This window comes from Planococcus citri, chromosome 3 (assembly GCF_950023065.1).
Source record: "Planococcus citri chromosome 3, ihPlaCitr1.1, whole genome shotgun sequence".
Taxonomy (NCBI): Eukaryota; Metazoa; Arthropoda; class Insecta; order Hemiptera; family Pseudococcidae; genus Planococcus; species Planococcus citri.
The window spans coordinates 55,371,806-55,398,882 of NC_088679.1; the positions used below are offsets into that span (position 1 = coordinate 55,371,806).

At 33.4% G+C, this 27,077-nt stretch overlaps 1 protein-coding gene across 4 annotated transcripts in view; it reads right to left on the reverse strand.

Moving 5' to 3' along the window:
• Positions 1-27,077, reverse strand: part of mim (missing-in-metastasis) — a 102,361-nt gene that overhangs the window by 15,295 nt on the left and 59,989 nt on the right. For all 4 annotated transcript variants that reach the window (XM_065357680.1, XM_065357681.1, XM_065357679.1 and 1 more), the window contains exons 6-8: positions 8,438-8,664; positions 8,224-8,331; positions 7,698-7,886 (exon numbers count right to left, since the gene is read on the reverse strand). In XM_065357680.1, coding sequence (XP_065213752.1) covers positions 7,698-7,886; positions 8,224-8,331; positions 8,438-8,664 — 524 coding nt within the window. The remainder of the gene's footprint in view (positions 1-7,697; positions 7,887-8,223; positions 8,332-8,437; positions 8,665-27,077) is intronic.

Genomic DNA, 27,077 nt, shown 5'->3' on the forward strand with positions numbered 1-27,077 from the left:
AGATATACTATACAGTAAGTCCCATTAGCCCTGAACGGTGCCCTTTAAACGTATATTCGAATGGATGGAGATTGGAGATGTTGAAATGATTTGAATGATTTGGAGTACATATTTCACGATTCGAAATTTTTTGGGTCAACTTACAGGGTGTCCTAAAAATATAGAAACGTATTCAAAAATAAATCAAAAAACCAGTCTCAAAACCATGAAAACTGAATGATTTTTTCAAAAGTACTCCAATCAACGTGCTCTTTTCATATTGAAAATTTCTCTAGAAAAATCAAAGTTCATGATTTTCAAGACACCCTGTACAAAAGCCAAAAAATCACAAATACCTACCTGCATAAAAAAACACTGTTTTTTTTAAGAAAAAAAAAAGAACCTCAAAACCATTCGAAACTATTTCTTTATCTCCATTCATTCGGAAATAAAAGCAACCGGACAGACCAGGACAAATGGGACATCCTGTATGTATTTTTTTCCAAGCATTTATACGAATCACGATATCTCAAACAATGAATTTAACCAAATGAAAAAATTCTCTACCTTTTAGCCAAAAAAAAAATAAAAAATCCACGTTGGCGTAGATTTCTTTAGCTTGTAATATTTTTCCTATAGAAATGTGATGACAGAAAGGGGTGGCTGTAATTCAGCACACCCACGTATAGATTATCCAAACCCTTACACGTGTACCACCCAGTTTCCTTTGAAATTCCACCTAAACCCACAAAGAAAGGCTACAATTAAATTTTCCCAATGTCATTATACCTATCTTCTGGAGATAAACTAAATGAAGGAAACATTTCTGCTATATCTCTACTTATCGTATTTATATAAAATTTACGTAGGTGTTTTATGAAGAGAGTTCGAGACTTATCTACTTTTATAACAAAGCGATTAAGGCTACCAAAAAAAAGACAAAATAACACCAAAAAATTATAATGTATAGAAAAATCACTAAAAAAATAAAACATTACAAATTAAAATAAAAATTTGAACTATTTTTCAACTTTTCGAGAAAAAAACGAAACTTTTTTGACAATTTCTGGCAAAAAAGCGAGACTTCCGGGTAAATATTAGAAAAAAGTAAAACTTGATGGAATTTTTTGCTAAAATGGCACAATTTTATTTGCTAAAAAAAAAATATGAAAAAACGAGAATTGTTGGCAAATTTTAGCAAAAATTAAGATTTTGACAATTTTAACAAAAAACGGGGCTTTGGGAAAATTATTGACAAAAAAGTGATAGGCCCTACTTTTAGGCGATTTCTGAATAATTTGTTGGAAAAAAGTGAGAACCTTCAGTAATTTTGCTAAAAAGCGAGAATTTTCGTCAAAAAGCAAGGATTTGGCAATTTAAGCAAAAAGAATTTTTTTTAAAAACTTCAAGGTAATTTTTAGCAACTTCAGCTGAAAAATCAAGACTTCACAATTTCGCTAAAAAGCGAGAATTTTCGTCAATTTTTGACAAAAAGCAAGACTTTTCGGCAATTGTATCTACTGTAGGCAAAAAAAAAATGATACGCAATAAGACGACTTTGAGAAGACGGACAGAAGGGTCAATGACCTTGGGAGGACATGCAGGTGACCTTGGGAAGCCAACCAGACACGTAAACAACCTTGAGAGACCAGACAGGTGGGTCAATGACCTTAGAAGGTCAGATAGGTGACCTTGCGGGATCTGAATAGACGGATTAATAACTTTAACAAGCTGGGCAGGAACACAAATGACCTTGAGAAGCCAGACAAACGAGTCAATGATCCTAAGAGGTCAGGCAGGCAGACAGATGACCTTGGGAAGCCAGACAGACAGTCAATAGGCTGAAAACCTGGTTTGAATGGTCTGATTAGACCATATCAGACAACACCGGAATCGGATCAAATTTTGGTTAAATGACTTGCGTTCGTACAGACACATCTGATCGAAGTCGGGCTTTAGGCTGCGTACGATCTCAGCATAAAGCTCAGGCTTGCTCAGCATCAGGCAGGAGATTTGGTCCGGATGATTATGTTATGTTTGATCGAGCATTACGTCAACTTGACCAAAAAACATATCCATTATTAAATTCTTTCTTCGAAGAGGAGACTTTACTCCTATTATTTCTCAGAAAAATTTAAATTCTACCATTTTGAATTTGTATACAATCCTTTCAAAAAGAGACAATGAGATTTTCGATTTTTTTTTAGAGCTGGTTTTTACCTTCTCTTTTGAAAAAAAATCAAAATGTACACTTTTTTCAATTTTATCGCTAATTTATATTTTATAAAAATAATTTTAAAAGTACCCACGAGTAAAAGCGTGTTTTTTAAACGAGGTACACATTTAAGCTGTTATTATTATGCACAACAAAATGTTTGTTGAAATTTATCAAAACGCTACTCGACCATTAAAACTAATTGCATAGTTATCAAATATATTTCTATTATAAACATACAAAAACAAGTATATAGCTCCTAAACTGATAAAATTTTGAGCAGAAAAACAATTTAAAAATTTCCCATTTCAGTCAGAGAGGGAGACGTGAAAGGTAATTTTTGAAAACTGAGAGAGAACTTTTGAAATTTTAAAAATTCTTCTAAAATTTTGTCATTCCACAGTAATTAAACAATCTGCCTTCCGCTGTTAATGTATTATTTTCCAACATCAAAGAAACTTCTTATCTCAATCTACAAATAATGTGCAAAAATATCGAATTTTTATCGTACTCGTGTAACACCATTATCAGTATTGTTGACTATTTGCTGTTCTTTTTTTTTTTTTTTTTTTAGATTTTTGTTGAAACAATATAACACCTAAGCGCTCAAATACATATCCCACCTAAAATCTGATTTTAAATTCGAATTAAAATTTCTACCAGCAATTTGACCCTCAATCATTAAGAATTTTTCACTCAACCGGATGGAAAAGAAAATCAGCACCTCATCAAAGGCTTTGGAATGAAACGAGGAGAAAAAAATTATACTAAAAATACTACTTATTTCTCGACTAAGAAGCAAGTTACACGAGTGTAAATTATCATAGAAGAACACGGTAAATAGAGAAATACGAGTATATAAGATTTAGAACAGCTCTAATAAAATATGCATGTGTAATACATACAACGTTTGCATGTCTTTTATCTGATTTGTGGAGCTAACCGGAATGTATACGTTATTAATTAATCCTTAACTCGGCTATGTGTTTCTTTAGAGTTTACACGAATTCATTTTTCATAATTCAACAGGTACTCAATCACCATTACCTAGTTAATAGAAACTTTTTACAGGCGACTGTAACTTATAAATAAGCACAATGAAGAAAAAATAGAGCTAAAAAAGCACCACGTTTTCTCGTCTATTTTGTAATTATAAATTATAATTAACCTCGTTGTATATATCTTCGTTTAAACGAGACCACGTCGTCTTATTGGCATCCTCGGTACAAGATCATTTTCCTAATGACTTCCCTTCTCCTCGAACCCTCATCCCTTAAACAATTTCGCGCTGATTTAAGCTCGTTTGAAATCGTTAAAAGCGTCTTTTGCAGAAACGAAAGTTTAGCTTTTCTCTCGCTCGACATAAATATTTAGTAGGGCGAAAAATCTTCGACAATTCAACGTACATTCGAACAGTTTTCCTTCTCATTTCACCCAAAAAACACAGCGTACTACAGATGCTGTTTTATAATATAAAATCCGCTAAACTACGAGAGTAATCTCTATCGTAAATTTGCCAACATTGACGGCGTGATTCGTCGTTTTTATTTTCTGCCAGCAAACGATATCTACCTCTTGCTCGGCTAATTTTTCCAGATACGTTTTTGCTGTCAAATCATACACGCGTATATCACTTTTGCAGACGTCGTCGCTAACGAGACGAGTTGTTCTTTTTCGAATATAACTAACAGGCGAAATTTCATTTATTAAAATCCGAGAGCTGCGGAATCGCGCACGAAATTCTAACAAGGCTGAATACGCCGAAAAAAGCTTACAAATAAACGTCAAAATTTATCCAGCTTTGTTAACGTTACGTACCACGAATTAAATTCAGCCACACACGTTCGTATTTACGTACGTTTTTCCAGGCCGAAAAAAAAACCTTACCCTTAGGAATGTTTAAAAACGTCGACTAAACGATGTTTACAACGTAAATATCAAACAGTTGCCCCGCACCGAATTACACAGCACTACATCGAGAGTTCGAATATACTCGTCAAAAAAATTCTACGTAAAATGAACTCGAATTGTAAAACAAACCACGTGTAAGTATTCCACCGTCGTCGTGAGCGTAAATTTTTCACCTTTTAATCAATTTAATCGCATTTTCAAATTACCTTCATCTCGCGAATTTTATTGCGATGCATGGTCTAACCGTAAGTAATATTTCGTTACAAGAATACCGGTTACCGAATGTAAAATATGAGTTATTTTAGCTCGAGTTGGGAGTTGATCTACTCGTTTCGTTTTAGCAACGTTTATCAACCCGAAACTTTCGACGGTCTTCGGTAGAAAATTTGAATTAAGTTCAGAAAATTATTCCTCGCTTAGGTAGCTACATATTAAATTGTGGAAAGCTAACGACGCGACGAGTGCGGAATATGGAAGGAATTTAATAAATTTTCCAACACATAGGAGCTTGAGTATGATGGACACGTAAAACATTTTCAACAATTTCAGCAAAAATATGGGATGAAATTTTCGTATCGAGAGATTGAATTAATTACGAAATTAAGGTATACAAAATCCAAGAATTTCTGGATGGTGGGTTTCACTACACGAGGGAAAACATATTTAAAATGAAGTTCGGAAATTTCTCAAATAATTATTTGAATCTTAACAAAGTGATTTGGGAACTACATACTTGAATTCTTCAGACAATATCTCGTAATCATATTTTTTCAAAAAACTAACTTGAAGATTTTTCATTTTTTTACCACCCTCTCTTCTTCCAGACTATTCTCCAGATCGTCTATAGTCAGCTTAAAATAACGAGATCAGATTGGAAATTTTAGAAAGATGAAATGTAATTTTAGGAGAAAAAGATGAGTCCTTTTATAAACTACATAAGACAAATCTAGAGTACCATCTACCAAAAATTGCTAAAAAAACATGTTGAAAATGTCATAAAACCAATTGTAAATGACCAAAAGTTGATATAACGAGGCAAAATTTAAGCTAAGTTCGCAAAAAAAAAACTGCTAAATCAGCACAAAACCATTGAAAACTACAAAAAAATCACGAAATTCCGCAAAAAATTTGTTTTAAACATCATGAAAACATTTAAGTAGAAATGAATAAAAATTTATGAAAAATTGTAAAATTTGATCAAAAAAAATTTTTTAATGTTGTAAATTACGTAAAATTGATCAAATATTATGATATCAAAATGGAATGAAAATTTTCACGAGAATTCCCCAAAGTACTATAAAAAACGATAAAATCACTATAAGGAATTCATAAAGCTTTGGTGAAATTGAACAGTTTTTGAATCATCATGAAATTGACATTGCTCAAAAATTCCTTGAGACATCCTAATTTGAAAATGACTAAAAGTTTATAAAAAAAAAGTGGAATTAGAGCAGAAAATGAAAAAACTACCTACCTTAAAAGCGATGATTTTTCAATTTTTGGACATGCCAACTCGTATCAAGTACAGAGCCATCGAGAATTTACACGATTTCATGGCTCAACACTCCCCCTCTCTCCCCTACAAAAATCAATTCGTGAAAAAATTATGAGATTATTTATAACTTTTAGAACGAAACTAACTACTACCAATTTTAATTTTATAAATCTTCATGCACTCATTGTACAAGCGTTGAACTTTCTGACTAAGAAATTTTCTCAATCAATAATTGTTCATTCGAGAGAGAAAAAAATATATGGATTAAAAATTTTCAAATAAGTTCAAACGGTGCACGCCATCATTTATGCCAGGTTTCACTTCTAGAACTCAACAGAAAACTGGGGCCGGCCGGCCGGGAATAATCGTCCTTCCATCCTTCTTTCTCTAAAATCCTTGAAATATTCAGAAACTTATTTTTTTTATATGTACATTAAAAAAACGTTATTCATCAGAAATAACAGAAATTCTGCAAAATTCAAAAATTGCGCAAAGAAAAAGATTTAATTCAATCATAGGGTGTCTAACAAAATCTCAATTTCAAAAATAAGGACTTTAGAAAGAGTGAGGAAGCTTTTACGAACACACTTTCAAATTGAAAAATGGGCTGATATTATCCCCTCTGCCAAAAAAATACCGCGCTCAAAAAATCATCACTTCAACTTTTGCTATTTTTAGAGTTCAAAAAATGAAAAATCTAGAATGATTAAAAATCACAATTTGAAAATTATTCGGGGGAAAAATGTTATGGATTAAAAGGTCTTTTCTTGACTTTTTGAAAAAGGAGTTCTGAAGCAAAAAGAAGTACTCTTTCTGACCATAAGAACCTGTTGAACAACTTGTTAGCTCTAAGCGTCACAAAAAATTTTCGAATATTTATTTTCTATTTTTTTTTTTTTTTTTTTTTTTTACATCAAGATAATGATATGAATGTTTATATTTTTTGGAAGTGGACATGTTTAAAATGTAGGAGTACATACCGACCAAAAAAAAGTATTTCCCTAATTTTGAGAATGATTTATACTTCCATTTGAGACTATGACCATTTTTCCCAAAACAGGTCCTCGATTTTTTCGAAAATTTCCCCTCTTTGAATTTGTCAAAATCCATCGACTGTTTTTTTGAGCGAGCCGATTCACTCTGATGTTTATATTTTTTGAAAGTGGAAGTGTTTGCAAAATGAACGTACCAACCAAAAAAAAAAAAAATCTCAAATCTTTTTCTTTATTTTTCAGATCACGAAAGAAAACTAAAACTATGTGTAATCTCTGAAGGGCATTTATTATTCATCTTGGCATCTTGATAATGAATTGTATTAATAAGAGTTTATTGGGCTATTTCAAAAAAACATCCTGCTCGAACTGTAACTTCCACAGTTGGAAAAATCCCAACTGATAGACATACTAGATATGGTAGGTACCTATTACGTAAGCAAAGGAAATTGAAATCCTGATATCAATTATCATCAAAAGTTATCTCCCGACATCCTACCACTAAAATACATTTTTTGATAAAGTGCGAGTGAACAATAATTTATCGTTACAAAATATGTACATTGTACTTTCACAAATAAATTCACCGTACGAAGTAAAATTGCAAAACTACATTCTCACGACTCTTTCAAGAGTTTAAAAATCCCCACATGAAACATATTAAATTAAATACTCGAAAAATCAATTACCTATAACCTGTCAGAACACCCTATCTTCTCCCCAATATAACCTTCATATTTCAGCGATGTGATCACGTTTGGAAAAAAATTAACGTCATTTCTCAAGTACCAGCCAAAATGACTCAATATCACCAACTCTACGATATCAAAATATAAACCAGATAAAATTTTCAAATCGATTCGTGATTCGTATAAATACTCAGTATATACCTTCTTCTACCTACATTCTCACAATCTCAACGCAAACATCAAAATAACCAAATAGATGATACCTACTTCAGCTTTTGAACGACTTGAAAAAAAAAAAATACGTAAAAATAAATTGCGTACATAAAAGCCAATCGAACTATCACGAGTCGTGCAAATACTCACCTTATCGAGTAGTCTGAGCTCGAAATATGGATTAAAAAGTCAATAACACTTACTTGAGATGATGATCGATTCCAGTACATGTGATTGGGCGAATGATGAGATTTACTGCTTCCGCTAGACGAGCTATTTAGCGAGCTTATACTGCACATGCTAGATTTACGAGAACCAATAGAACTAGGACTACTTGGAGGTGGACTTTGGAACGTCCACGATGCATCGGTGCATTTTAAATCGGTTAAAACCTGCAAAAAAATTTACATCTTTGAACATTTTTTTCTTCTTCGATCTTCTCTCTTTCTCTCTCTATTTGAGAAGTATTTTCGTTCGCATTGCAAAAAAAAAAAAAATCCCGTCCGATATTTTCCATGTTTCGAGCTCTTAATCTTTTCGCATATCTTACTCGATGTACACAGTTAAGTGTTATCAAACCAGTCGTATGTGAGAACCAACTCACGAAAACAAACATGGCGAAAACACCTTATACTCTTATATCGTGAGAACCATTAGCTATCATTTTCATATCATCGATGTTGATTTAATGACTAACACTCCTCTAAGTAAATACCGATCGTGTTATACCTGTTCCGAAGCAGGTGGTAATGAATATGGGTCACTCGTATGTTTCTCCAGCTGATCCATAGCTTCCTCAAGGTGCGATAATTCTGATAACATTGAGATCTCTTCATCCTGTGTACAGACGGAGGAAAAATGCCCGTGTTTACTTGTTTTTCTCCAATTACCACCAACAGGTACATAGGTCTACATAGTACGGGTATTTTGTTTCAATACTCACGACGACTGGTTTCAGAAAGGTAACAAATAAACAATATCGACTTCTTTCTTCTATTAAAGCTTCGCGTACTGCTTTTTTCTCCGTTTCTTCGAGTACTGATTTTTTCTCCGAAACTTCCAATAATGCCTTTTGTAAATCGTCCGCTCTTCCGCTTTTACGAGCTTTCTTTTGTAACCGTAACGTATCCGTTGAGCGTTTTTTCAATTCGGATCTGGCTTTTTTGTAGTCTGTAACAGAAAATAAGAGAAAAAAATTATTAAAAAATATATATCTAAGAGAATATGAAATCGCTGGAAAATGTCAAACGTATTGTATCTACAAGCAGAAACCCTATCAAAATGTTTTTCCTCATTTTTTTCCAATTTAGTGTTTTCAACGGATTCACAGGTGAAATTTTCTTCCATCTTGGTATTTTTATTAGAGGAAATTATTTAACGAATAGGGCACCGATTCCGGAACAATTCTCAATTGGCAATTCCTAAATGCATTATAGTTACTCGACATCCGGCTGAAAATTACAGCACTTCCGTCCCAACCCTCTGAGGGGTTGAAGAGCCAGGACTCGTTATTTTTCACGAATTCACGCGATTTCTTAGGCAATGTTCAATTTAAAGGGTCCATATCTCGCGACTGGTTGACCCCCCCAACTTCATTTTTTGAAATTCGCAAAAGCTACAGGTTTCCAAAATTTAATCCAGGCAACAGTGAGTAGGACAAATAGGCCAATTGTTACTCGTCTCGTTATCTCAAACAGCTAGGTACTTTATTTATATACATATACGCACGCTGTGCGCTCCTCTATCAAATTTAATCACATTAACGATACGTCAGTCGACTCGACTCAACTCGGCGATAAAATATAATATTTCAAGCTTTCCATTTCATTTCCACCGTTGTTGGATGCTGTTGCTATGTTGAATGGTATAATGAATTAGCTAAAGCGATCTGTACAACCAGAAGACGCTACGAGAAGGAAATTTCCGTCGCGTCCGAATTAAATGGAAATTTCGTAAAGAAAGTAATAACAAATTCGCTTGCCGCGTATTAAACCGGCACAACCTATAAATCTGCGAGCCGAAAAACGCGTCTCCGCTCCACGATTAAAGTAGATTTTAATCGTTGTAATGGATCAACATTAACATACATATACCACGAGACATCGCGCGATGACAATAACATTCGTCGCGCTGTCGCAGAAATATACCTACATACACCAAATGTGTGTATGATTTACTGCCAACGCCAGGAAGGAAGAAGCTGTCTCCGGGCGTGAATTCGTCCGCAGTGCACGATTTATTGGTAAAAACAAAAATCTCGAGTGTTTGACCTTATTCTCAAACAATTGTGAAAAAACTTACGATTTACTCGAGACGATTAATATATCATTTTTCAAAAAAATTTCGAGAAATTGATCGAAAATTCGGAGAAAAAGTTTGCTGCAACTTTATTATTTTGGATTGGACTTGACAAAAATTAAGAGATTTTTAAGAAATAAAATGAACGAAAACATTCGAAATTCGAGATCAAATTTCTGCAACAACAGTAAGCAATTTTTTTTCGATTCTGATTACGTTTTTTTTTTGTTGAAAATTTGGGAGGTTTTTTCAATTTTTGATCCATTTTTTTGCAATCTTGAACGACTTTCAGAATGGATCTATTTCTAGATTTTAGAACAATGACGTTTAAATTATTTTAATTGATTCTTGACTTTTAATTTTTTCAAGATTACCTACTTGTGTGATTTTTGGAAGATTTTCAAGATGATTCTCCTCATTTTAGCTTTTTGATTTGAACCTAATAATAAATTAACAGTTGAAAAAAATGGCTTTTACATAGCTGGTACTCAGTTTTTTCCAAAAAAAAAAAAAAAAATACCTGGCAAAATTTAGCAAAACAAAATTTGAAAAAGTAACCAAAAAAGTGACAAAACGTGCGCAGAGCATTTTATTGTAACTAGGTACTTTTAAAAAATTGGTGTATTTTGCAACTTTTTGGTCGTTTTTGGAAACAAAGTTAGCTTTTATCAATATCTCGGGCAAAAAAAAAAACAATTTTTGGGTTGGACAATTTTTTTCAATTTTTTTTTTGCAAAAAACGATCTTTTTAGGCCAAAAGCAAAAATTTTTGTCAATTTTTGAAAACCCTAGAATTTTTTATAAACAGCAACACTGAAAATTTCAGAAAAAAGCAGAACCTTGTGAGAATTATTGGCAAAAAAATAGACATAGACATTTATTTTTAAAGTGCTTACAACACAATAATATTTTGGTTTTAAAAGCACTTATACTATTTTTTGAAAAATTAAACTAGATGGAGTAATTTATCATTTTTTATTAATTTAATAAAATTATTTAAATTTAATTTAATCATCAATGAATTATTTGTTTAAATCATCTTTTAGATTTTGAAGGTTTAAAAAGGGGCAAACAATCAAGTGGTTGTTATCAAAAATTATGTCACAATTATTACAACATAAAGGGGGATTAATTTTTTTCAAAATATAATTATGAGTTAATCTGGTGTGACCAATTAAAAGTCTAGTAATTTTTGCTTGAGATCGACGATTAATACTTTTAATTTTGTTGAAGTTTCTAAAAAATGATACGTAGTTGTAGAACATTCCTGGCAAAAATCGAATTTTAGGTAGGTAATTATTCTTCTTAAAAAATAAAGAGGCTTTTTTCGGAATTTTGCTAAAAAGCGAGCTTTTTTGTCAAAAAGTAAAACTTTCACACTTGGCTGGCAAAAATCAAGAAACTATCGGCAAAAAATCATACTTTTTCGCAATTTTTATTGAAAGAATGTTACTTAAGACGAGACTTTTGGGTAATTTTTGAGGGAAAAAACGAACTTCTCAGAAATTTTGGCAATTATCAAGACTAAACAATTTTAACAAAAAGCAGGACTCTGGTAATTATATAAGTTGACAAAAAAATGATATTGTTTCGAAATTTTTGCCGAAAAAATGAGACTTTTCTCAACTTTTTGGCAAAAAAGCGAGACTTTTTGGCAATTTTCACAAAAAAAAATTGTTTGCAATTTTTGGAATAAGAGGCAGTGTAGCCAGTTGAATAAGAATTCGGAATGGAAGTTTTAATGATTTGAAATAAAATTTTGCCTTTTAATCAATTCTCAATTTCTTTTGATTTTGGATCAATTATTTTTGATTTTAAAATTACTCTTTCGAATCCGTTTGTACAATTTTGGTCTAAATTTCTCATCTCCTCCCACGATGAATTTTAGGTATGCAGAATGGTGGAGAAGGAGGGGAGGGGTCCAGAAGAGACCAGGAAATCTTAAAGCTAAAAAGAAGGACCTTGGAAGGACATTTTCAAAATGAAAAATAAACTGATTACCCCCCTTCCCACCCCTACAATATATTTTCACAAAATTGCCAAGAAAAAAGCTTCAAAAATTTTATAATTTCTGAAAGAAACGAAAAAATAATCCAAGAAAATACATCAAACAATGAAAATAATCAATTGGTTTTCATTAACAAAATATTTAATTTTTTGCTATTATATTTAATTATTTTGACGTTTGAAAAAATAAAAAATTCTGAAAAATTGAGTTTTCATTTTTCGCTTGATTTTGATTTAATGACAGAATCATTTGAAAATTCGAAAAAAGAAGGACCTTCGGGCAAAAAAACGAACTTTTCCTAAGCTTCTGGGTCGGAAGGAATGTTGAACACCCTGAAGACTTGTGTCACCCTGATCCTAGAACGAATCTCCTATATGGAGTCGACTGCTGCCCATGCCCTCCCCTCTTTAATGACTCCGATTCTGAATTGATTTCTTGAGCAGTTTTTCAATAGATTTTCCAACAATTTCTGAAAGATTTCTCGATTTTGAAATAATTTTAATGAAATTTCAAGGCCATTTTTTCGATACCATATAGATTAGATTTTCTACATATTCACATTCCGAAAAAATATCTAATTTTCAATGGATCTACCGGCAATTGTGAGAGGATTTCTTATGAACAAGAGTACCTATCCTTGCATTTTTGAAAGAATTTTCCAAATTTGAGTAAATTCACAAACGATATCGAAAATATAGCCACTCGTGGTAAATTTTCTGTCTGTTTTTATTTCAAGTTTCCTTTCGACTGAATTGCATCAGAAGGGAACTACGTAAGTATTTCTCAGCGGAATTTTTCAATTCATTAATACATTATTGTCGACTCGTCGACGGAAAACAATACGTGATGGTATGAATGGTAGTCGAGTGCGAATGTTACTCGCGTGTGATTTACTAAATAGCACTAGTCACTAAGTAAGTACCATTTAATAAGGAAACACCGTGTTACGCGAATGAGCGACTTATGCTAGAGGTTTTTCTTTCCTCCGTTTCTCTCTCCAAATAATACACTCGACATCCTTTTTGATTATGAATTAAAATCCTATTGTTGATTGTACGGGTCACGTTGGTGATATTAATTAACGTACTACGTAAAAGATTTCTATCACAAAGAACAAGAACCCTTTTTGAGTCGACGTAGTATACGTATGCTATACGGTCTTCGAGTGACAAAGTTTTCTTTTGTCGGTAAATACGTACATAGGCGGTTTTGCAACGCACGTAGGAAAATTCACGAGTAAGTGTACGACGATGTACGCGTGTTGAAAAAAAAACAAGGCGAATTTGAATTTTATAATAATAAACGTCGTCACGTGGTGATATAAACTTGCTGGTACATCTACATATACTTGGCTGAAGTATCGAATTACTTGTACAATGTTGCGTAGGCTACAGTATGTAGATGTAGATGTAATAGTATGTAGCGCATTTACGTATAATGTACGTATATATTGTGTCCCTTATATACCAGCAACTTTAAGTATCATTAGGAAAAAAGAAGCTCGAGAAAAGTTGTTTAGCCGATGTAAATAACCCTACACTAGGTCGAGCTTTTCCTCGTGTTATTTTTTTCCATCGTGTACCTACTTGTATAAATGTATCACTACGCGATATAATAAGGAGAAAAGGGTTCGTTAACCCCTGATGGGCCCAATGTGACCGCTATATTTTTTTATTTTTAATTTCGCTCTAGAAATAATGAAAAGATTTTCACCGGCGTCCGTTTCAAGCCGAATCGGGCGTGTTTCCGGTATGCATCAATTTACGTCATTTATCAATTGGGAATAAGAGATTTTTGGTGCTCGATGAACAGCGAACGAGCGAACGAACGAACGAATAAACCAACCAACGACAAAATCGAGTGACATGACTTTTTCCGCAATCAAAGTCTGGTGCAGTTCCGGCGTTTAAACGAGATGCACGAGCATTTTCCCCATTAATTAATGGTTTGGTTTCACCTTCAAAATACTCGTATGTAGCGCATCTCTCGTCCTCGTCGTCGTCGCGTTTATGAGGGTAATTTTTCTGCGACCAGCCGAAAAGAAATTAAAAAGAAAGTTTATCGGGGGAATTCATTATACGAAGGATGATGCGGTTTGTGTGGTTTATTTATGAGATAGCCGACCTGGTGCATTTATACGTGGTACGTGGGATTTTAATATGCCGAGTATTCCCCACACTTGTGTATGCAAAAGTAGCTTTGTGGTGGTCATCGTGGGCTCAAAGGGAACAGGCATAGCGTTAATGACGTTCACTGCGTGTTTTAGATCGTCCAAAAGAGGAAATTAATCCTTTTGGTGTTTTGGACAAAACCTGAAGATGAATTCGAAATCGATTACTTATTAAATTTTAATAATTCATGTTCTGCTTACTATATTTCCCTTCTCTGTGTAAATGAATAAAATGCACGTTGATTTGAATGGAGGGACCGAACTACCAAAAAAAGTAGCTTTAGGAACCAAAAAAGTTACAAAACAATACATAAGTAAGTAGTACAAGAAGTTGAACTATTTTGCATTTTTTTATAAAAAAGACAAGACTCTGCCAATTTTTTAGAACCAAGCAAATTTTTTTGCAATTTCTGGCAAAAAAAAACAATTTTTGACACCCAAAAAAAAACGAGAATGACAACTTTTGCAAAAGAAAAGGCTTTCTGTCAGTTTCTGGCAAAAAAGAAAGATTTTTGGACAATTTTTGTAAAAAAATGAAAAATTTGGTATTTTTTTGCAAAGAACGACAATTATTTTTAGCAACTTTTTTAAAAAACGAGAATTTTTGTCAATTGAGAAAACGAGCATTTTCGACAATTTTTTGACAAAAAGCAAGATTATTTTGACAATTTTAGAGAAAAGCAGAACTTTTTGAAAATTAAGCGAGAGTTCTGAGGTACTTTTGGAGAAAAAATCAAAAGCTTCAGCTATTTTTATAAAAAGCGAGAATTTTTCAAAAAGTAAGAACTTGAAAATTTCAGCAAAAAGTAACAAATTTTGGGGAATATTTTATTGGCAAAAAAAATATTTTCTCACAGTTTCTGTCAAAAAACAAGTTTTTTGCTTGCAACTTTATGGGGGAAAAACGAAACTTCTAGATATTTTTCGACAACTGCTGCTAAAAAAGCAACACTGCAGTTTTCTTAGACAGCGAGAAAATTTGTCAATTTTTGCCAACAAAACAAAATTTTGAAATTTTATTAGCAAAAATCAGGACTTTTAGACAATTGGGCAAAAAATGATACTTTTGGAAATTTTTGTGGAAAACCGACGAGACTTTCTTTTAATTTGTAACTAAAAAAGTGAGACTCAAGTAGGTATGGCATTTTTTAAGGGTAATTTTTAGAAAAAAAAGTAAAGACCTTTTTGGAATTCTTTGCAAACAAAAGGCCAATTTTTTCAATTTTTGAAAAAGTGAGAATTTTTTACAATTTTTGGGAAAATGCAATACTGACAATTTTAGCAACAAACAAGCAAGACTTTTTGGAAATTACACACAAAAAAATATATTGTTTAGAAATTTCCGGTAAAGAAGGAGACGACGGTTGGGTAATTTTTGGAGAAAATGCTCTTTTGCAATTTTCTCCAAAAAGCGAGACTTTTTGCAAGTTTTTGGTAAAAAAAAATGAGCATTTTTCAATAATTATCGGCAAATTTCTGGCAAAAAAGTGAGACTTATGAGCAATTTTTTAAAAATAAGGTGAATTTTTTCAGCAATTTTGCTAAAAAGCAAGAATTTTTGTCAATTTTTGGGATAAAGCAAAACTTGAAAGCAAAACTTTTTGATAATCATTGGCAAAAAATGATACTTTTTTGCAATTTTTATAAAAACGTGAGACCTTTTTTGCATTTTTTCAAGTAAAAAAGCAAACAGTTGAAATTCTTGTACAAATTTTTTTTTAAAAAATTCCATTTTTGACGGAAAGTCTTTAAGATTATCCTTTATTCTTTGAAGTTGGCCATCCTCTTCAAAATTAAATTCGTCCAATTTCGAATCAAGTTCCACAGCAAAGGCCAAGTTGATACCTATGCTTAAAAAAATCGACTCTTGAAGGGGGCTCTGGACTGATTCGAAATTTGTCGCAATTCTATTTTAGGAAAATGGAAATTTTATTTCTTTAAATTTGGTTTAGGGGTGTGAATGATATATTTTTTTCAAAAACCTAAATTACAACTCGATCGGAGTTGATGTCATTTAACAAATGTAAATATACCTTTTTTTCTTCTCCGCCATCAATGAAAGAAAAAACAAACGTCTACGAATCATGTATGTAATTGTACATACGTACGATTCACTCAACCCACATTACATGATTTTTTTCTCGTTCTGCACAGACTCTCAGTACCCACTCGGGTGCTCAGGTCACCGGTATTGAATAATTGCTGCGACTAGCTCGAAACCCCTTTTATGGAAACTGTACATGGAGACCGATGTCAACGACTATAGAAATACAGACAAACGAGAGAGGACAACCAGCCTAGCTCGACTTTTGCATCAGAACACCACACCACAGACACCACACAGTCACACCTGCCAACCGATATGGTATCTCTACATGGATCGAGACAGCATTTTAAACCTGTTAAAAGACTCGATATCGACACTTCGAACGGCCATTTTTTTTCTCATCATCCCCGTCCAGCAAGAAACCAGCTCGATATTATGGACTCCTCTAACCAGCAAGCCAGTCAGAAAATTGTACTACGACAATTTCAACCCTACCCTGCACTCCTGCAATTGCAGGTATTTACTAATTACGAATAAAACCATCCATTATTTTTATCACTCGATTAACTATAGGCTGTATCAGATCAGATGCACCCAGACTGGCATCTCGCCCTCGCCTTTTCAATCCATATGGTTCGCGAAGCATGGATTGTTTTAGTTAACGAAAACAAAAAATAAAGTCAAGCCCAGCTAACGCAGATGCACACGAACCGTTTCCTATTTCGTCGTCGTATATCCGGTTCTTTGTGTTCGATCCGAACGTGTTTTTTGTGTACTATGTACTAGTAGCAGGGCTTTAGTACATAGCACATACTACATAAAAACGTTTGATTGTGTTTAAATAAATCCGGCCATAGCGGGTATGATAAACCTGTCGGAAGACTATGGAGTATTTTTTTCTCTCCACCCTCATCATGTACCTGTTCGTTGACAAATACAAATGTCATTTAAATGCACAACAATGTAGACGATTGTTTACAATCGTATTTCCAGCGAAGGTATGCGTCTCTGTCTACACTACGCTAAAGTAAAAGCTACCTATCTCCTATAATACACGAGAGGACGATGCTCAAAAGTCGTATCAATGATTTCGACCGAGTATCTATGGGATTTCTCGTGATATCCGACCATTAGCGCTTACAAGAGAGGTTTTAATTACGATAAAAGCAACTGCGAGTATTTTTCGGCGAGTTTTCCGCCTCCCATCTAGCGTACCTGTATAATTGGCTGAAATATGGCGAATTTTCCAACTCTCCCAGGTATCGTTATACACATCGTACTACACAAATGCTTACGTATACCGATGAGATACCTAACGCGCTAAAAAAAAATCGAAATTTAACCTAACACGATTACACTTCTCGATACGACCCGAGCAAACTGATAATAATGAAATAAATTATACGGATTGGAGTTTTTTTTTTTTTTTTTTTTTTTTTCAAACTACGGTATCCGCAATGGTACCTCATGTAACTTATACGAGCTGTGTTTTTTCTCCTAATTTTCGTGTTTTTTTCCTTCGTTTATTTTTACTTTCGCGATAAGCTTTCCCGATGGTGTATTTGATGACTATTATTACAAGGTTGGCCGGTGTTGCGTTCAGCTCGAATTTCCAAATGCGTACAGCGTTGCGTTGTCCAATCGATGACTCGTTGACAATGAGCTGAATTCGCTTTTTCAAAGAGTCATTTTTACGTTAAATAGGATCGTGGAATATTAATTAGAGGAAAAAGACGTTTTCTCGAGATAAATTTCTGACGACACAGCAGAATCCTTCAAATACAGACGATTTATACGTAAATTTTGATTTCGTTGACATTTTCAACTCTAAAACATGAAAATTCGGAAGTTAACTTCGAGGAAGAATCTTGACCTTGAAAGGGCACATGGCCAGATTAGGGTTCGCCACATTTTGCAAGGTTGGAATTTTTTAGCTCCCACTCCTCCTCAAAAGTTGTTACCGCGTGTGAGAATTTCGTATATTCCTGCTTCTTAATTTTTCTCTATCCGAAAAAATACCGAGAACTCACACCAAAGTTGAAAACCCCCCCTATAATGAGAAAAATTACCCTCAGATGAGTTTTGTGGCCGGATAGGTGATCCGAAAGGCGGTTCAGCCAGTTCAGGGGCTCCCAAAATGGGAGAATCATTTTTTTTTGGTAAAAATTATAAAACATGAGAAAATTTACAGAGGTCCAACTTCGGATCGATGATGCAATTGGGCGTCTTTTATGACATAGCCTACTTGGCGAGAAATTTTTTTAGCCAAAATTGGTCAATTTATATGGGAAAAGTTTGAAAAAATCAGTTTTTTGCATTTTTGAAGGTCTTCAACCAATATGAAAAATTCTGAAAAAATAGTACCTATATTTAGCTGAGATACTCAATAAGATATTTTTATCATAATTGCATCTCTGAAAGAAGTTAGTAAAAGTGTCGTTTAAAACCTAAAAATGTTCGTTTTGTCTACAAGATATGCTTGAAAAAATTCCAAAAAATTACCATAAATGACTCTTGGTGGTATCTAACATACCTGCAAGTTTGAAAAAAATTGGTTGAAAACTGATAAGTCGGAAATTTTTGACTGAAATTGCAATTTCACTCCATTTGAAGGGGTTAGAGGCGATCAGAAAATTTTATCACAGGGATTTTAGACCATAAGGAACAACTTCTATTGAATAGTTTTAAAATCTGATGATAACGCCAAATCGCATATTTTACCCAGCAATGCTCTTTAGGGGTTCCAAGTTTCACTTATTCATCATCTTTCTTCTCAAAAATTCAATTTTCGCTAAAAATTGGAGAGATTTGCATCGAATAGTTTCTTTACAAGAAATTATCAATATTACTGTAGAATTCTTAAAATTGAATCGATTTCATCTGATAACTTTTTTCTGAAAATAAAATACGAAAGGAAACTCTTAACATTTTCAAAGAATCAAAGTGAGTCAACTTCATGGAAATTCATTCACGACAGATGTTTCACAGTTTTATCAATTCTCGTGCTGGACAATCTTTTTCAAAATGAGAAGGAATTTTACGTAATATGTTTACTAATAACGCCACTTGACCGGAATTAACACCGTTTCAAAAATCATATCAGAATGAAAGCTTATCCGTTTTAGTATTTTTGACCATCCGGTGCAAAATGAATTTAGATAACGAAATAAATTATTATTTAACCTTGAAAGAAAATACGGTCTGCTTCGAATAGATAATTTTCTTTTAAAACTCAATCGAAAGTTTTCTCTTGAAACGACTTTTCAATTTAAATTATAAATACCTTCCTACGAGTAGGTACATTTATTTTTCTACTTCTGACGAAAGTTCATTCGTCAGTCAGATGATTGAAGAAATTATATTTAGATTTACGCAGGAGCTATATTTTTTTTTCAATTTTTCATTTTTATGTGGGTTTTCAGCAGCGTACTTAATCTGTGACCTATATCCAATAAAAATTCTAAAAGTTTAGAAATAAAAAAAGAAAAAAATTAAAAATTGGTTGAGGATCAAAGACGGTAGATTTCTTTTGAGAAAACTTGGTATTTCTCAATAAAATAGAGTTTAGAATTGAAATTAAAATTTTTACAAAAAAATTCATAAGAAAAATATGTATTCATATTTTATCTAAGAATTGAAAATCATGCCAAGAAATTGAACTTCTTTTTAAAAACCATATTTCAAATCTCATCTTAAGCAGTTGACTTTAATCTAGCAGCATAGGATAAGAATAGGGAATGCTACCTCAAGTCATTAACTACTTCTCAACACGCCATTTTCAAAACCAACCATCATTTCCCAAAAGCAGAAAATTCATCGAATTTATCCATCTCTAATTCTCTATATACAAATTCAAGTTACAGCTACTTCAATCTTTACAAAAATAGGCATTTTCGCAACGAAACAAAACCATCGACTTCATCTCGAAATACTTCACGTCGATTAAAATTCTCCTCTCGAATGTCACTTCGATTCGTGACAATTATCCCAATCAAAAAATCATAATAATTTCCCAAAATAAATCATCGAATATCACGCTCCATTAGGTATAAGGTCAAACACGAGTGTTTCTTTTATTATTTTAGAACCCCGAAGAAAACCGAGACCTTCGCCTAATTCTACAGCAAATCAGCGAATCTCATTTACGTATTTTCTCCCAAACATAAACCAATAATGAAAAATTGTTTATCAACGTAATACATCGTCCAATAAACCAACTTATACTTAAACGTATAATTCCCACACCAGAAACTTTCCACGTTTAAGTTTTGTGAGGAAAAAAAATCGATCCTGTCAAGTTTTTTTCACAAACTTTACATCGAAAAATACCCAGAGTTATTAAATTTTCACATCGTCAACGAACTGTAAAGTATTTTTCCTAAATCAAAGCGTATTTACCGAGCTGTTTTCTCTTTGAGTAAAATATGCGAAAGATTCAGCTGCCTTAATTAAAATTCAATACCGAACTCGTTCCAGGAAAATAGAAGCGAAAAATATCTTAAGCGATGAAATACGACTACGACGAGTGGGAAAAAAAGTGAAAACAAGGGCGAAGAAAATTTCGCTAAACTGCTTCGCAACTTCATAGGTTAGGTATAGTTTCAGACAAATAATGGAAACTACATTACAAAACCAAGAAAAAAAAAGAATACAACTTTCGAGTTCAATATGCCATTTAGAGCTTTTAAACTCGGATATGTATTTTTTAAAAGGTTTCTTCGTGTTTTTTTTTCTACGAGGGTAAAAAAAACAAAAAGAAGGAAAATACTGAGTGAACTTCGACCGGTGTTTTATCCCTACAATATTCATCACACCAGGAAATTATTTAAATGAGAAAAAATTAAAAAGTTATTCGCCAGTTTCTTGAAACGAGACAAAAATATTAAACGGAATAAGAATCGTCATTATAAATTTTCATCGGGACGATTCCAAAGAGATAGTTTTTTTTGAAAACAATAACCTGGAAGGCCACATTGATCCACCTCCCTCGCCCCAAGCGAAAGATACGTAAAAAGAAAGGTGATTCGTCAAATCGATAAAGCATTACAATCATCATTAAACTTTGCAAATCGTTTGTGACCAATTAATAACAACACGTTACGAGAACGGTGTATTGCGACATAGCTTGCCTAGTGAAGACCTTGATTTAAGTGTATTTCTAATTTGTTACAGTTTCCAGACGAGACGAACGTATAGAAAAATCATCGCTTCGTAGGCGTGATTAAAACGTCTCTCAAAGATATTCGCCGCTTTCCCCAGATAATTTCGTTATTTTCAATGCTACACACTGTTCAATAGCCTATGCCTAGGTACACCGGAGTAATTATTATACGTAATAAACTTTTATAGGTACGAGCAGTGGAGCACGTTTGATACGAGCTCACAGATAGTGCCCCCTTATGTTTCAGTGTTCCGATCGAACGAATTTTTTAATTGTCCAGGATACCGTACCGCAATTTCTCCCATTTTTCCTTTCATTTTGCATTCGATAACGTCGCAGTGGTCGCAGCGTTTCCCAAAACAAATCTTTTTAATCGAATATAGTACATTTAGATGATTTCTACAGCACAAGGTACCTTACCAACCCAATGAACCGATATAACATCCATTCCCTTGCTGTACCAAATTACTAAATATATGTATTCGGGACCCGTATATAAATCAATCTTCCACGTACGAGTGAAAAAAAAGTAAACGTGTGCCACATGTTTTACAGCCGGCCATTCCTTATCTCCTCGTCCAGCTGCTAAAGGTCGAGCCTAATGTTTTCAAACATGCATTTCAATTCCACGTGTTCCATTTCAACATGTTGGGCTTGGGTTGGCGTTATACATTGTATAATCGTCCTCATCGTCTTCGTCGGTACTTCTACCTTGTCTCGTACTATGCACTGTTACGTGCAATGCAAGGTACAGTATGTCTCAAAAACCCAAAAATAGTTCTGGTGGCTTTTGAAGAGTCGAAGGTACGAGTACAAAAAATTCCAACCATGGAAAACCATAGGACCAATTCCTAAAATTCCAGAATGGTTTATTCAACCACAATTTGCATATTTTTGTACTCGAATTCTCAAAAAAGACCAATTTGTTTCTCTCAAGTCAATATCACAACAAATTCAAAATTTGAAAATCTGTCTCAAAAACACATAACACTACTTCCAATTCGAACAATTTTTTCGTTCAATGCAAAAAGTAGGTACCCTTTAATTCGACTCGATGAAAATCACATTTTACGATTTCAGGACACCCTGTATGCCTGTCGAACAATTTTGAAACCACTTCAAAAACACTTCTAGAATGAAGTCGTAACATTATTCCAATCATAAACCGCTCAAAATAATTAATAGAAAACATCAGGACTTTTGAGGCACACTGTACCTACTATGTATAGCAGTACGTATGCAATCTAGTGTCTATCTATGAGGTATTATGCACATAAATCATATACGAATACGTACACGTACCAGTGTCGTAGAATATGTATGTATGTGCATTTCATTGCTTTGTTTTAAAATCAATGTACGTACATTACATACATATAGCTACGTACGTTGTGATAGAAGTGAATTAATAAATGGACAAAAATACCGACACAAAGATGATAATTGGCTAGAAGAGAACCGCATAAAACGTTCATCTTTTCGCCCGAAAGCATAGCTATTGTTTGAAGGAAAAACAATCGAATTTGAAATTTCTTCTGAAAAGGGAACATCATTAAAGATAGGTTCGTTTGGAAAGGTACGAAGAAAATTACAAGTGTGATAGAACAATAGATCAGATCAAATCAAGTGATGGAGAAAAAGAGAAGGGAGAAAAGATTCCTTTTAATTCTTAAAAAATAACTATTTGATTCAGAATTTTTCCAGGAGTTTCTACTTTTTAAAGGCAGAATAGGGTGTCCTTCTTATGATTTTCAATACTGATTATTCCAATTTTCTAAATATTTCAAATATGAACAGGGTGTCTAACAAAACTCAGTCATGACCTATTTTTCACATTTTTACCGTAAGAAAATACACCCCTCCTCCCAAAAATTAAACACCTTGAAATTGCGGGGAAATTTTTTTCAATTTGCAGGCAAGTAGGTATTTCAATTTTTTGATTTTTCTAACAAATTTTTGATTTTTTGATTTAAAAAAAAAAATTTCAAGTGTATTTTGAGCAAAATTCATGATTTATTCATGACTTTCTTGACCGTTAGACATTCTGAAATATCAACTAGTTCCACTCAAAATAATCGGAAAGGTGGAAAACGCAATCAGTGACAAATTTTATCAATTAATCCACTTACTTGGGCCGAACGTTTTTGAAGTTCGGATCCTAGTGGAGGAACAAGAAGAGGGGAGCAGGTCAGGATGGCTCTTATTTCAAAAGCTCGAATTTTATTATCCAATAGAGCAACTACACCTTTCATTTCGAGAATTTTTTCAAATTAAAAATTAAAAGGGTACTACAATTACCTATGTTTGGGATACCAGGAACGAGGGTTTCGAAAATGAGTATATCAATGATTTTTACAATTTTGTTATGGGTCCAAAATTTTTGTAACAGAGAAAATTCGACTGATTTCACAAATTCTTTAATTGAAAAATTGAAAGAGGATAATCTGAAGACAGTATATATTGGGACATTTAGGACCCAAGGTAAATTGAATACGAGGGGGGGGGGGTTTACGTCTCAAAATGTAAAAAACCATTATTTACAATATTCTATATTCATTAATTTTCAAACATATTGTTTTCACCACGTTGACTTTTGGCCTTCACATCCCAAATCAGAACATTTTTTCAATTTACAAATCAAAAATTTTTGAATTGAGCGAATTTTTGTCGCTTATAAAAATTTTTAAGGAACGAACCTCCCATCCAGTTTCAGAGCTGAAAAAGTCAACGGGTTAACAATCGTTTGAAAATGGAGGAAATTAATAGAATTCTCAAAATTTCGAACCATTCATCTTTGCTTCTCGACTCGAGTCTGCTTCGCGACCTTCACGCCATCCCCATAAACATGATTAAAATTGAAGTACATAGATACTCGTACGTACATTAGGGTGGATCGCGAAAAAAAAGTCGGCGGATTTCGACTATCGACCAAATTCAGCAGAGACCATCTTTTGAATTGATCGTTACTCAGAAATTTTTTTTAGCTCCAGAGGTGCCCCTGGAGGGGAGAAATGGACTCTCAAAGAGGGGGCATTTTCGAAACAGTCGTGGTTTTTTAGCTCCTGTCGTTAACCAACCTGATTTGAGAAAAATGACCCACCAGTTGAAAATTTGCACATCGTCGCTTACTTTTGGATAAATTTCTGGTTTTGAAAATTTTTTCTTTGCAAATTCGATGGCCTAGCGGACAAAGGGCCAAACTGAGTTTTCAACTTGCATTCTAAACTCGAAAGTTTCATATCATGGCACTAAGGAGTAGTTTGACCAATGTGTCAATTATATTGAAAGATTTCATTCCTGAAACTGGAGAAATATTTTGGAACGCAGTGGTGCCAACTTTTAGGCCATTATTGCCAATTTCAAAAAATCGAGTAAAATAGCCAAAAACTTACGATATTAAAATTTGATTTTTTTTAGTCTTGATTAAAAATTATGGATTTCAAGGCCAAAAAAAGGAATTCTTAGCTAAATCATCGCAAAAAGTGTAAAAATTTGGATACTGGAACTCCTCGAAAAAAATTCAGACCCAAAGTACCTTTTAAATCCTCATGAAGGTTCCACCACTCAAAAATTGCTAGAAAATGAACTGAAGATGGCGAATACAACGAGAACTATTTGCAAAAAATGTTCTCTCAGCTGCAAAAAGGGAAAGGAAATGTCTAGAAAAAAGGCATGTCGACTCGATTTTTTTCTTTATATGGCCTAGATTTCAAATTGATCATATAAAATTGCTTCTTTCATAGAAATTGCATGGTACCTATAGCCTTTTTCCTTCATTGCCATTCCATAGGCAGTCTAATTTCGAATCAGCAAAGGACATGAAAACGACAAAATCAATTACTAAAATTTATCGAGACGTTGATTCACCTTATAAAATGAAAAGTATCGAGTTATAAATCTACACGTAATTCGTAGGTGTAGTGTCGGCATTTATATGGCATTTGAATTTTATTACGCCTTTGAAAGGTTTTAAAGGACGAGAACAATTTAAAGGTTGAGGCCAGGGTTGCTGAGGCTCACCTCGTTTAATTTTTTATCGACATTTTCGATTTCATCGGCACTTGTCGGCAGCGAAATTCGCGACATTGTACAAAACAAGTTTATCGTATGTATTATTTTTTCACGAGTTGAAAATTAAACCGAACACACAGAAATAACGGTAGAAAACTAGAAATAAAAATCCACAATAAAGGAAGTCTACGCTACGCGAAACTAAATGGGAAAATCTTTGGACAAATCTGTCACGCGTTTCATCCGTCCATGTGATTCGCCGTTACGCTAGAAAGTTTTTTTTTTTCTTACTGTTCCGCGTCCGAAATATATATAATACAGTAAAATGAAAAGTGTGGAAGAATTACCAGTAGGTATTTTTTTTGCTCCGAGTTCGCAGATACGATATGTATCTTGTATTTTGTAAATAACGCGTCATCATCGGTAATTCGAATTATTTTTACCGTTGCGGCGGCGGTTGTTCCATAGTCTACACTGCACACACGTATGCATGTGTCAGTCTTTCATTATGCACATGACTGACGACAGTATCTATCTATACATAATAGCCATAAATTTACAGAAATAAGTTCATTCTCTGAACACAAGGGGAATTGACCTTATAAGAAGACACCGGTGTAGTTTTTTTTTTTTTGTTCTCTATATCATATCGTAAAGTCAATTTTATTATAGGTGAGATGGAAACGGAAAGTCGAGCTAAATTTCATGGGCGCCCCAGGAGAGAAGATTTATAAGAGCAGAAAATGCGGTACATCCGTTTGTCAGCAGTCGTTTAAGAAATAGACTTTTTAAAGGTCAAGGTTGCCTAAGGGTTAATACGTACGAGGCTATTGAAATGTTATCTAATCGTTATTACGTGGTTAATAGTGGACGAGCCTTTTTGTACCATAAAATGTCAGAAAAACTGTCAAGGAAAAACCTTTATACGTGAGAATGGTTTTGTTTTTTCAATAATAGGTAAAGATACTAGATGAGGTGCAAGTGATAAACGTATAAATGGTTTCGTTTTGATATTGAGCCAGATTAACACTAATTTTGAGAAACTTTCTTCTAGTATTGTGGAGGCGATTTATGCGATTGCGATAAACTCGAATTTTCGTCAGCATAGATAAACAATCAGGAAACTGTTCGAAATTTTTCGTTATGACCTATTTTTAAACGAAGAACAATCGCGTGTGCGTGTATTTCTTCTCTCTGTCTGTATCGAGTTCTCTCTCTCTCTTTCTATTGTTGCTTTTTTACCATTTTATTGGTTCGCATTGTGCGAGTATATGTCTGTTTAATTTTCTAGGTTTTTTTTCTATATATATTTCTGTCACGTTCCAAAATGGTTGATTTTTCGTGTTGTTTTGCAGGCAGCAGATGAATGCGCGATAAAACTGTGTCTAACGATTAGGATGTGGGTGCGTGATTTGAGTGAATGCTAAAGGGTTGAAAGGTTTTATGGTGAGTTTTTTTTTTGTTGGAATTTTACTTCGTGAACTAGGAAATTATGTGTGGTATAAAAAATAAACACTTTTTTGGAAGCATTGGAACTTTTCTTTCTTTTTTTTTTAATTTTTTTAATTTTTAAAAACACCAGCTTTGCATTGATAATGGGTAAAATTGACTCCAAAAAATAAAAATTATTGCGTAAACATTTCCAAAAATTGAATTTCACTTTCCAAATTTAGACCATTTTTTTCGAAAATTTAAAGATAGGACATGAGAAAGTTCAAAATTTTATCTAATCAAGATGGAAAGCTAAAAAAATTTACACACTTAGTTTCAACTCCCTCACTTCTCTACAGAATTGAGCAATTTTCAGCTATTTTAGAGCCAAACAAGAATTTCTGTGCCAAAAAAATTCGAAAGGTCATCTAAAAATATACCATCTGGTCAAATTTCG